A 13,246-nucleotide genomic window follows, 5' to 3' on the forward strand; every position below is an offset into this window, starting at 1 on the left:
AGGCGAGGCCCCGCGACGCTCATTTAAACCAAGCAGGCAACTCTACTGCAGAGAATCGGGGGGTTAACTTAATCGGAACATAAAGTGGATGGTTCAGGTACTCGTGTTGGTTAGTCCTGGAATTAGCGAAGTCTGGATCCCGGCACAGGCCCGGCAGGCAAAAAGGTAAAGGAGCTTTTTTTTTTTTTTTAAATTTTTTAAAATTTATTTATGATAGTCACAGAGAGAGAAAGAGAGAGGCAGAGACACAGGCAGAGGGAGAAGCGGGCTCCACGAACCAGGAGCCCGATGTGGGATTCGATCCGGGGTCTCCAGGATCGCGCCCTGGGCCAAAGGCAGGCGCCAAACCGCTGCGCCACCCAGGGATCCCGGGAGCTTGTTTTATTATGGGGGAAACTACAAGTAGGCAAAGCAAAAATTTATAATAAAACATTCTCCTGAATACTCCGAATTCTAAAAATGTCTTGGCTGGCGATCCCGGAACCTCTAACTACTCTATTTGCATCGAATGCATAGAAAGTGAAAAAACATTTAAGGCCAGAAACGGACTTTTAACTTTCACTTCGTAAAGGCAACATTTTCTGCGGCCCAGACGTAAACGCTTGCAATAATCTCGCTTAATGCGACCCGTTCAGATTAAGCCAAAATTATCCCGGAGAATTAAAATCAGAAACAATCTGAGAGTTGTGTGAACTGTGATCACCCCCTTTCCCCTCCCTCCCAAAAAACCCCCGAGAGGATAAACATCCTTTTTGCCAAGATTTCTTTGGGAAGCCCCTGTGCTGCTCCGAGGAAGACAGGCCGGAGGAAGCGCCCAGTGTGTGCATCGGACATCTCGCTTCAGAGCGTGATCTATTTTCGGGGCTGCTAGGCAGGGACGGGAGCACATCTGTTTCCCGGGGGCCTGGGGTTGGTCTGTCCCTTGGAGCCCGAGTCCTGAGAGCAGGGGGTGCGGCCTGGAGCCTGAGGCCCCGCGGCCGGCCGTGCGCATCCATCAGTCCGCAGCTGAACTCCGGCTTCAGGGTCACGAACGGCTCGACGGCTCTGTGCCTCGGTTTCCCCGTGCACAGGACGGGGCTGTGAGAGGGGTCCATGAGGTCGCGCGCAGCTGGGGCAGTGCCCGGCAGGCAGGTGGCGGGGCTCCTCGCACCGGTGCCTCAGTTTCCCGTGCGCAGGTCGGGGCTGTGGCAGGGGCTGCACGCAGCTGGGGCACTGCCGGGCAGGCAGGTGGCGGGGCTCCTCGCACCGGTGCCTCAGTTTCCCCGTGCGCAGGTCGGGGCTGTGGCAGGGGCTGCACGCAGCTGGGCAGTGCCGGCAGGCAGGTGGCGGGGCTCCTCGCACCGGTGCCTCAGTTTCCCCGTGCACAGGTCGGGGCTGTGGCAGGGGCTGCACGCAGCTGGGGCAGTGCCGGGCAGGCAGGTGGCGGGGCTCCTCGCACCGGTGCCTCAGTTTCCCCGTGCGCAGGACGGGGCTGTGGCAGGGGCTCCACGCAGCTGGGGCAGTGCCGGGCAGGCAGGTGGCGGGGCTCCTCGCACCGGTGCCTCAGTTTCCCCGTGCACAGGACGGGGCTGTGGCAGGGGCTGCACGCAGCTGGGGCAGTGCCGGGCAGGCAGGTGGCCGGGCTCCTCGCACGCGCCCTACGACTGCGCCGGGCGTGCCCGCGTCTCCAGATCTTCGCACAAGCAGCGCACACGGGCCGGGACGAGGGGCAGGGCCACGTGACCGTGACCGTGACCGCGACCGCGACCGCGACCGCGACCGCGACCGCGACCGTGCCCGGGCCGCGTGCAGGGCGGGGCGCCGCGGGAGGGAGGCCGCGCCCGCGTGCCCGGCTGGGGCTGGCTCCGGGGGCGCCCGGGCCGCGGGGCGGGGCGGGGGGGGGCGGGGCGGGCGGCGGCGGCGGGGCCGGTGAATCATCGCGGCGCACGCCGAGGCCGCGGCGGCGGAGGGCGGCGCTGGAAAATGGCTGAAGCGGGCGCGGGCTTGCTGGAGCAGCTCAAGTCCTGCGTAGTTTGGTCCTGGACGTACCTGTGGACCGTGTGGTTCTTCCTCGTGCTCTTCCTCGTCTACGTCCTGCGCGTGCCCTTGAGGATCAACGACAACTGGAGCTCGGGTACGGCCGCCCGCCCCTCCCCCGCCCGGACCCGAAAGTTCCTGCAAGTCCCGGGGCCGCGCGCTCGGGGCCGCGGGGGGCGCTCGGGGCGGGGCGGGGCGGGGCGGGGGCGGGGGCCGCGACCGCGGAGGTGGAGCCGCGCCGCGCACACGCCGCCAGGGCCCCCCCCCCCGCCCCCGCCCCGCCCCGCCCCCGCCCCCAGTGCGGTCGGACCCCGCGGCCTCCCCGGGCGGCGGCGCTCTGGGCCGGGCTGTCGGGGCCACAGGGACCCCGCTGACCCCGCCCCTGCGCCCCCCGCGCCCCCTGCTCCTGCGCCCCCCGCGCCCCCCGCCCACGCGCCCCCTGCTCCTGCGCCCCCCGCCCCTGCGCCCCCTGCACCCCCTGCCCCTGCGCCCCCTGCACCCCCTGCCCCTGCACCCCCTGCCCCTGCGCCCCCTGCACCCCCTGCCCCTGCGCCCCCCGCGCCCCCCCCGCGCCCCCCGTCCCTGCGGCCTCCGCCCCCGCCCCTCCCGCGCCCCGACGCCGGCCAGAGCAGCCCCGGGCGGTCCCAGGGAGCCCCGGCTGCGCCCGCGAGCACGACGGCGTCTCCAGGGAAGGCTCCCGCGACCTCGTGAAGTGGAGGCTCGTTCGTGGGGCTCGGTGGTCGGACCTTCAGATCCCTGCCGAGAACGCGCCGCGGTCGTCCGGGCCCCCACCTGCTGCGCGCCCCCCCCCCCCCCCGCCCTGCCCGTGCGTGTGCGTCTCCCCGCGGCTCCCCCTTGTTACCGCCCCGGGCCTCGGGGGCTTGAGCGTCTGGACCTGACCTCGGGGTCATGTTTGCACTTGCTCCCCGGTCTCCTGGGAGGCGGGTAGGATTCTGGACCCCGCAGTCATCGGCCCTTTCCGCAGGTGTTGCTCAGCCCGGGGATGCCCTCCCCTCGAAGACGGTGGCCTTCTGCTGTTTTTTTATTTTTTGTTTTTATTTTTATTTATTCATGAGAGACAGAGAGAGAGAGAGGCAGAGACTCAAGCAGAGGGAGAAGCAGGCTCCATGATTGTCTTCCTTGGTTTAGGGAAATCTGTCCCCAAGACACCTCTAGTCCCCAAGCCCTGTGATTTTAAGAAGTCAATTGACTATCTCGTAAGGAGACTCGTATGCTTATTGGTAAGTGGATTTGATTTCTTTCTCCCTAGAAATGCCGTTGTAGGGTTTTAAAGCTGCGAACGTTTCTTTTTCAGTACACATTTAAAAATTTGTAGTTTGGAGCACACCTTTGTATACTACGTTGTTTAAAAGTAGGTTGAATAATCGTGTGTGTGTGTGTGTGTGTGCGTGTGCGCGCGTGCCCCTTTGCCCACAAGTGGCCCCTTACCAACGCCGCAGCAGAACCAGCAAGAAGCAGAAGTCCTACTGGGAAACTGGGGAGTTTCTAAGGAAGAAAGTGCTGTAAGGTCCTTTCTCGGCAACTTTAGGTCTGGCCTATCCCACACATACCTCTGTTAATTTGTATAGGATTGTTGCTCATTTGAGCTTATAAGAGAGAGAGAATATGAAGCTGTGCGGCCCATGAGGGCCGGGTGGCACCAGGTGTAGAATGGAGGGGCCCCGAGGCGGTTTGCCCTAGTGATGTCGGGCTTCTGTTTTCAGTGTGGTTTTAGGTACATTTTAGTCATAAAGGAAGGTAGAAGGAGAAGCATATGGAGAGACACCTACCTCTGCTATTTTTGTGAGAAGATGGGGGAAATGGGGACCTCGGACCCTCCTAGTGGGACTGGCCCTTGCAGGAAGATCTAAGTGGGTTCTAATGGGACTGATACTTGCTGTTCCTAAGCCCTGGGGTGCTCACTCTTTCTGTAGCAGTGAAGGCAAGAGAGGCCACCGAGTCTAGAGCGGCTCCTCAGGAGCTGCAGGGAGCACCGGCCTCCTTCCTCGGCAGAGGTGAGGACACGTCGCGGGGAGGCCGCCGGGAGCCCAGGCCCAACTCTGTACTTTGTGCGACTGTGGAATCTGCTAAAAATGTTTCAGATACTTGCTTGGCACGTTCTTCTGAACAGCTTGATTACCTACGACGACGTTCATATTTACCACCTCGTTTGATCCTATTTTTTGGTAAATGTGTTTTGCTCAGTTTTCTTTTTAAAAAAATAATTTCTTAAAAAAAATAATTTCTTGAATGCCTCCTCCGCATAGGACGTTGTGACAGGTACTGTAGTGGGAGAGATACACAAGTTTGTAAGACTCAGGCCAAATGAGGAGTCTACCACATGGGAGCAGCTTCTGAGAGTGCAAAGTGGAGGAGCAGGGCAAGGCAGTGGGAGCTGCTGAACCTCGTTGGATGACGGGAAGTCCATGGTTCTGAGTTGGGGCTGCAGAGAGTGGTCCTGCCAAAGCCCCAGAGCTGTGGAAGTGCCCGTCAGATTCAGAGAACTATGAATCGTGTGGAATTTAAAATAGTAAGAAAAAAGGGACTTTAATAAACAAGGATACCCTTGCTGCTCTTGTGTCATGTATAGTTTTCCAAGTGAAAATACCTTCTAGGGGATCCCTGGGTGGCTCAGGGGTTTAGCACCTGCCTTGGGCCCAGGGCGTGATCCTGGAGACCCGGGATCGAGTCCCACATGGGGCTCCCTGCATGGAGCCTGCTTCTCCCTCTGCCTGTGTCTCTGCCTCTCTCTCTCTCTCTCTCTCTCTCTCCATGTCTCTCATGAATAAATAAGTAAGATATTTTTTTTTAAAAGAAAATACCTTTTATGGGGTGCCTGAGTTTCATTGTTCGACTTGCCCACTCCTGCCATCTGTGGTCACTTGACCTTCACTGCGTTGAGCCTGTGCCATTTAAGGATAAAGGTCAGGGACTTCCACGGTACTCTATATTAGACCACGTCAGGAAGGAAAACGTCCCCTAGGCAACCAATTCTTGCAATGAAAAATGAATTTTCAGAAAGACAGGGAGAAAACAAACGCATTAGAAATAGCACCTACTGGTTAGCTTTGGTAATTGACTTTTTGATGCTCTGTCCTTCAGTCGGGTAGGAGAATGCTGAAGTAGTTCTGTGATTTACTGAAAATAGAATGAACTTCTAACGTGATTTTTAAAAACCCCAAATTCTGTTATTGCTTGTTAGCTTTCAAGTGGATTAATTTCCTAAAAAAATGCTTTTCCAAAAGGGCAGGAAGTTCATCGTAGCTAGGAGCAGTCATGCAGGATATTATTCAAGAAAAACAGTAGAATAGATTAGTCTTCAAATAGCACTTTATACTGTAGTGTGGATAGCACCTTCTCATGTACTCTATGTTCTGAGATTTTGGATGCTGAATTTAAAGCACTTTGCGTGGTAACACCTTTTCTTAAAATGTGCACCTTTACAGCTATTGCACCAGGCCGCCTAAGCGATATTCCATTTCTTTTAACGTTTCCTGAAAAGCAAGCTTTCAAAGATCTTTGAAATCCTATTGAATTCTTTTTTTAGAAAACAGATGTAATAGTCTGACCCAGGCTTAACTTTGTTTATATTATAAAAGGTTTTCGTGTTAATTAAGATGGTAAATACAGACGCAAGACTCTTCTTTTACTGACCTGATGCGTGTCATTTAAGTGTGGCTCAGTTTTGAGTGCTTTCATATTGGAAATAGTTGCTCTAAGTTTAACACCCTGTATTTCTTGTCTCAAGGGCCTGGTTGCAATTTACTTAGGTCTTTTGCTCCTGTGCCTATTGTTCTAGAATGTTCTCCCCATCTGTAAATCCTACTCCTCTTTCAGGGACCAGCTTGCCTGCTGCCTGCTGATCCTTTCAGCTCAAAGTGCTGTTCCCTGCACCTTTCAGAGCACTTATCTGAGAGGCACTTTGGCAGATTTTACCTTGCATGAATTTTTGTTGCAACTCTAGTTCTTTGTTTTCCAGTTTGATTTCTTGCACATAGTAGCAGTTCCTTTCCATTCACTGGATGAAGGAATCTCCAAGTGGTGGGGTACCCAGTCAGTTGGGATTGGAACAATGCAATTGATCCAACAGGTTGATGGGTAAGTGCCTTACTTGAATTTCCAGTTTTCTTTTTCTTTTTATTTTTTTTTAAGATTTTATTTATTTATTCATGAGAGACACACACACACAGAGACAGAGACACAGGCAGAGGGAGAAGCAGGCTCCATGCAGGGAGCCCGATGTGGGACTGGATCCCGGGTCTCCAGGATCACGCCCTGGGCCAAAGGCAGGGGCTAAACTGCTGAGCCCCTCAGGGATCCCCAAATTACCAGTTTTAGACCGAGGTCGGAAACTGACACGAAAACTTAAATTCTGTGATGGGTCACATGCATGTAATGCATGGTGTTGCAGTTCGCGAACACATAAAAGGACAATTTTCTAATTAATGTCAGCTTGGAGTTTAGGATACATCCCAGACATCTTAGTTGCCCTTACATATTTTTGGAGACATTTGTCTCAGCCATTAATGAAGCAACGTAAGTGATACTTTTTTCTTAGGCCCTCATTTTTGGTACACGTACAGTGATAGCTTTATATTCTTTAAGATTCTTTCTAGCTCTAAGATTCTGTTTCAGTGTCTTGGGATAAATTTCATTGAGTTCAGGGTATAGAAACAAATACGTGGACTTAATATATGTGAATATACAGTGAATTTAACTTCAGACACTATGTGGCTTTCTTCAGTGGCTTTCCATCTCACTGAAAATAAAATCCAGATATATTTCCTTGGCTTACAGAGTGAGATGGTCTGACCCATTTCCTAGCTGAACTTCTACCATTCTTTTTTGAGGTTGCTACCTTCCAAGACGTATTGTGATTCTTTCTTATTCTTAAAGATTTATTTATTTGAGAGAGAGAGAGAAGAGAGAGAGAGAGCATGTGAGCACAGCTGGGGAGGGTGGGGGGGCAGGAGCAGAGGGAAAGGGAGAGAGTGAATCTGGAGCAGATTGCCTACTGAGCCTGGAGCCCCATGGGGCTCATCTCGGGACCCTGACATCATGACCTGTGCTGAAGTCAGGAGTTGGATGCTCAACCTACTGAACTACTGAGGCGCCCCTGTTCTTTCTTATTCTTAAATATACCTTGCTTGTTCTTGCCTTATGGCTTTTGGACTAGCTGTACCCTCCACCAAGAATGCTTTCCTACTTGATTTTTGCACAATAGTCTTACTAGTCACATCTCTGCTTAAATTCACTCTTTTGAGAGGTTTTCCCTGATGACCCAGTTTAAGTCTGTAATATCACCAGATTTGAGTTCTCTGCATAGCACTTAGCACTGTTCAATATAGTTGTTTGTTTGCTTATGCATTCTTATAGTTGTACCTCAGGTGACTGTAACCTCCATGGGAGTAGGGGTCTTGTTTTGTCTCAGTGTGTATCCCCAGGATCTTGAACAGTGACTGTTTGGGTCTAGTGCTTACTATGTATTTACTGAATGAATGAAAAACTGTTGTCAGTTGGTTGTGGTGACTAGCAGTAATACTGTTCTTTAGGAAATGATTTTGGAATCTATCATGTAGTCATTTCTTAGGAGATGGAGGATTGTGTTCACTGACTCCTAAGTTATAAAGACTACTCTGAGATGTTCCAAATATTTATATATAAGTTTTTAAGAGATATTATTTATTTATTCATGAGAGACACAGAGAGAGAGGCAGAGACATAGGCAGAGGGAGAAGCAGGCTCCCTGCAAGGATCCCGATATGGGATCATGCCCTGAGCCAAAGGCAGATAGGTGCTCAACCACTGAGTCACCCAGGTGCCCCCCAAAATATTTTGATCCTTTCTTCAGGGGTAGAGTATAAGGAAGGCTATCGTTCTGGTCCATATTGTAAAGTAAATTTAATATAAAAAAATGTTAAAAGTACAAAGTTGATCGCATTAGGAGGCAGTTTGTGTACTATACCCTGGAACTTCAGACATAGGATTTGCAGAGTTAGGTACTTTATATTACCTGTAAGGAAAGCGCTCGGGATTCTACTAACACGGGAAAAGTTCTTGTATGTGAGGAAGGATAGGATAATAGAAGAAAGATTTGGCTGGGAAAATTTTCACAGCGCTATTGTCAGGCATTATGAAACTTAACACATAGAAGTATAATTTGAAGTGATTAGAAATACTTAAGCACAATTTTCAGTTCATATATTTGCATATTCCCTCCACTAACTAAAGAAGCATTTCAAAGTTTATATGAGAAGCCAAAGTGAGAATAGTTTCAGCGTTTAAGAAATTTGCCTCATTGCCAATTTTATTGGAATGTTTCTTTCTCCATAAAGTATTGCATATCTGCTAAAAGAAAGAAATACCAGCTATGATGAGGTGAAAGGAGCATTGAATTTAGAATATTTGAATTCAGATCCCACTTTGCCATCTGCTGGGTAACGTTGGACAAATTACTTTGGGAGACTTTTACCATTTATAAGATGAGGACATTAATCTCCATTTCTGAGATTTATTTTGAACTCTAGATGAGATATCCTTTAGGACTGAGCCCTGAGCACATAAACAATATTAGCAACCATATATTGTGTACTTGGTTATCTAGTCCGTGTCACTGACCCTGAACTGTGTTCATTCATTAGTTAATTCATTCATCCACTGGTTTGTTCATTCATTTATTTGGAGAGGACAGGCAGGTACCTGGAGGTTGAAGTTGTATTATTCTTGTCAGTTGTGATTTGGACCTGCAATCTCATGTCAGCTATATTCCTCCCAGTTCCTGCACTTGTTTTCTATGCTGAACAATTATCATCCTCTAATATATTGTCTTGTTCATGAATCCTTCCGGGTATATTTGCTCCCTAAGAACAAGGGCCATAGATGGTAAAGTCATATCTTCAAAACAAGATTGAATGTAAATTTTGTGATTTGAACTAGGAAGGGGTTGAAGAGTCAACCCTTAATGGGTTCTTACATGAGCCTGGCACTGTGTTGCTTGCTTTATCCTTGGTTGTTAGGCTCCCTGGGCTTGCCCGTCTGTCTGTTTATATCCCACATGAACAGCATGGCTCATACTCTAATTGCCATGTGGAATGAAAATCAGCAAGACGAAATAACTATAGTTATGATACTAGTTGTCCGATTGAAGGAAACAATACAAGTGAACACATTTTAAAAATATGTTTTGATGGGAAAACAGCCTAATTTATGAATGAGGATGAGAACTTGGTAGAGAGCTTTGGATGGGACTGTTTCCTTAGTATACTCAGAAGAACTTGACAGCAGGGGTTATGACACTTTCATCTTCATGTTTCCATCATTTGGTCATCACCCAGTGATGACACGTGAAAAGGTGAATGCTTTAGTATTTTTAAGGCTTTCCAAGATTAATGGCACTAGGGGTACTTTTCTTATTTTACTTCACCACCTAAGATTTTTCTTTCCTCAGGTTCAGAGGGTTGTTGCTCATACCCAGGGTTCAAGGTTGGGCTTATTGTTTGGCTCAAAACTGAAACTCAGAGAGATAGAAGGATTCTTCTTAGGTAACTGGGACAAAAGCTAGAAGACAATGGAGGAAAAAGAGGGTTCTTGTGATTTAAAGGAGGAGTTTGCCCAGAATGGAACTAACGGAGAAATTCAGAACCGGAAAACACTAAGGAGAAGAGACAGTGTGACGTAAACTAGTCAGAAGGGTCAGGTCAGCACGCTCGGTAATTGTCTAAATGTGGGGCTGAAATGGGATGGACACAAAGTGTGGAAGTGGACAAATAACACAACTTAAGGAGTATTTATAAGTGCTAAATAGACTAGAGTAAGTACAACTCTGGGCATTCTATGAATATTTCTGTGGTTGAGATCAGTTGCCTTTGGCTTACCAGCCTGGTGGTAAAATTGGTTCCTTAACGGGAATGCAACTTCATATGAGCTGGTAAATTGAAAGTGCTTTGTAGACTGTTATTTAAACCCAAGGCATTATACAGTAGGTTGTTTCTCTAGAAGTTTGTATTCTATGGGCTTTCACAGTGAAATGATAGTTAAAATATATAATGGGATCTCATTTATCCTGGATAGTCTTTCTAAAGAATATCTAAGAGTTGTACTAAGCAGGGTAATGGCTTGTTGGGTTTATTTATTTTTTAAAGCAGGGCTTTTTCAACAGAGGGTTTCAACTTACAACCCTGAGATCAAGACCCAAGCTGAGATCAAGACTCAGACACTCAACTGAATGAGCAACCCAGGTGCCCTTTGCTGGACTGTTTCTAACCACACAGTACTGAGCAGTCTGTTTGTTATACATATGAAACAGTATCTTCTAGCATCCTTATTGTATTTGAGATGTCATTGTAAAGATACCTATAAAGAGGTTTTACTTTCCCAGAAGAGAGAGAATGTGTAATGAAATTCATTTTTTGATGTTACAAAGGAGCAGGGCAGTTGCTCATGTGTTGCTCTTACCAGTCATTCAAATATAGCAAGCATTCTTGCACTACCTGCTGTGCTAAAACAGGAAGCTGACAGGCTCATTTAGCTCCAGCAGTATTTCTATATTAGCTGTGGCTGTGGCCCAAGGAGTCTGTTTAATTCCAATACTAAATCTCGCAGCAAAATAAGGCAAGATTTATCTGAGAAGGCACTTTTTCTTCTCTGAATTTTAGGAAACTGAAAGTGTGCTTAGCTATAAGCATACTTTGTGGAGAAGTCTAACTTTTCTTAAATTGACTTACAGATCTAATAAAGGATCTTGGTTAAGGTCAGTCTTTTTGAAAATTTGAGCAAGCCTGGAGAAGACTTTGAAGGAATCTCTCACGTCACTGAGCAAGGACTGTCTGTCCGTTGTTGTTGTTGTTGTTGTGTTTTGTATAAAAAAGCTAAACAACTTAAAATAACACAAGCAGTTGAAACACTCGGAGGCATAAAAGTCTTAAAAAAAGAAGTGGCTCTTAAGCAGTTTGGATCTGGGTTTTTGTGTGATCTACAGTTAGAGGTTTTTTTTTCGTTTTGTTATGAAGTCCACTGTAATAGCATTGTGTAAGTGTTATTGATTAGCACTAGGTAATAGTAGAATGCTTACAGTTCTTCCCTCTGTTAAGCCTTTCTAGTTTCTAGTTGCTTTCTCTTGGGAATGAGAGAATAAAATTTACTTTTTTACCAAATTGATCTTTTTCATTTATTTGGGAGGGTACTGTTTGTCAAGTATTACTAATAGCACTGATAAAATAATGCTCTTGGGTGTTTATTGCACTCACTTGACTCAACTGGTGTCCTTCCAGGATATATGTTTCTGTTCCTGTAGTGTCACATAGTAAGAACTGGTGTGATCTGGTTTTGTGGGAGGGGAATGCCTATCCTCCATCACTGATATCTTTTATTTAAAACAAAACAAAACAAATAGAGCAAAACTATAATTATACTTTTCTCACTTCAGGCTTAGAGTACTTGACATTATGGTTTAGAGAGACAAGTCTTTCCTACCTTGTTTGGTTCTTTTAGCAAAGAGAATGTTTTAGGTTGCTCCCTTACGTTTGAGAGATGAAGTGGGAGAGGCTAAATGATAACTTTTAAATATTAGAAAGTTCCTTCTTGATTATTTTTTTCTCTAAACTGGAAGTTGTATGCACATTATCATTATCATTCAGTAAAAGTCTAAAAATGTAATATGAAAAATCTTATAGCAGATTTAATCTGTTGGAGAAAATCATTATTCTAAGTAAACTTTTTTTCTGTACATTATTCATACAATCAAATTCTTAGGGGAAAGTATAGAAGCAATGGCAGTTAAGTCTGAATAAAGATATGCAGATAGTTGGTTTTGGTTATTATAAAAGTATTTCTAAAAATGATTGGTTTTTACAAACTTGTTTTGTTTGTTTGTTTTTTGCTTACCTACAGAAAATAATGTAATAATTTCTGGTAGATTTTAAAGGACAGTGAAAGGAACTATACTTCTTAAAAATGAGCATTTTTAGCTTTACCCATGAGAATCTATGTGACTGAGAAAGCAAGTAAGATACTTAAAACTAAGACATGTTAATGTTCAAGTGGGAGGAAATCTAAATTCAAAGCTTGCACCAAAACTTCCCAGCTAAGAACGAACAGAGGTTTATTATTGCTCAGTCCCAAGGGAAAACTTAAATGATATTAAGTGTAGAGATTAGCAGGCTGGAACTAGCCAGGAAACCGAGTCGTGTAGCAGAGGGCACTGGTAAGGGCTTTTCCCTACTGAGTCTGGAGCATTATGGCTCCCCCTTGTTTCATGTCTAGCTTACTCTTGAGGAATAAACATGACTTAGAAGTAGAACACAAAGGTTTATTTATTCATTCATTCATTCATCCATTCATTCATTTATGAAGACACAGAGAACGAGACAGGCAGAGGGAGAACAGGCTCCACGCAGGGAGCCTGATGTGGAACTCGATTCCGGGTCTCCAGGATCACGCCCCAGGCCGAAGGCAGCGCTAAACTGCTGAGCCACCCAAGGCTGCCCACACAAAGGCCTTTTTAATATGTATTCTTCTGTTTAGAATACCTGCAAAAACTAAGGGAGATGTAAAAATACTTAGACATTAAGATAGTTATATTATACATGGATTACCCTCCTTTGTTGCAGTCTCAGTTTATTATCTCAATAAAACATTATATTTCATTAAAAATATGCTATTGATATGTGAATGCTATTAATATTTAGCTTTATAGAAATCTCTTTTGGTCATTGACCAGGCAACTAGAAAAGTGGGGTGGGTGTGGAGGAATGGAAATATGACCAAGGTGTGGTCATCATGTCTGTTTTATTTAATGTATTCATAAACAATATATAGCAATTTTTGTGACTTTAAAATATTTACAAAAATAAGTAGTAATAAGATAATAACCAAGGGTTCTGGACATACTTTTCAGTAAGTTGTTTCTGTTATCTGACATTACGCTTATGAAATTTTTACATGTTGTAGCTGTGGTTCATTTATATTTATTTATTTAGTTAGTTAATTAGTTAGTAAGTAGGCTCCACACCCACACTCACCACCCTGAGATCAATACCTGAGCTGATATCAAGAGTCAGAAGCTTAACCAAACTGAGCCACCCAAGTACTACAAGTGCCCCTGTAGCACATTTATTTTAATTGCATGGTATTCCATTGTATGAATGTACCAAGGCATATACATTACATTACGAATGGACAGCGAATGCTGCATTGGGCCTCTTTGCACTTGTGTCTGATTTCCCCAGGGAAG

The 13,246-nt window shown here is 46.6% G+C and overlaps 1 protein-coding gene across 10 annotated transcripts in view; it reads left to right on the forward strand.

Annotated features, from left to right (window-relative positions):
- The first annotated feature begins 1,882 nt into the window (after positions 1 to 1,882).
- ST7 (suppression of tumorigenicity 7) overlaps positions 1,883 to 13,246 on the forward strand; it is a 240,472-nt gene continuing 229,108 nt past the window's right edge. For 7 of the 10 annotated variants that reach the window (XR_008663026.1, XM_055314566.1, XM_055314568.1 and 4 more), the window contains exon 1: positions 1,883 to 2,113. Coding sequence is in view for 8 of the 10 variants with exons in the window: in XM_055314566.1 (XP_055170541.1) it covers positions 1,963 to 2,113 (151 nt within the window). In the remaining 2 variants the exon portion in view is untranslated. Of the gene's footprint in view, positions 2,114 to 2,882; positions 3,258 to 5,995; positions 6,115 to 13,246 lie in introns of those variants that run through there. The other 3 variants (XM_055314572.1, XM_055314570.1, XM_055314571.1) reach the window with 3 other exon arrangements.

The sequence above is a fragment of the Nyctereutes procyonoides genome, unplaced genomic scaffold, assembly GCF_905146905.1.
Source record: "Nyctereutes procyonoides isolate TBG_1078 unplaced genomic scaffold, NYPRO_anot_genome, whole genome shotgun sequence".
Classification (NCBI taxonomy): domain Eukaryota; kingdom Metazoa; phylum Chordata; class Mammalia; order Carnivora; family Canidae; genus Nyctereutes; species Nyctereutes procyonoides.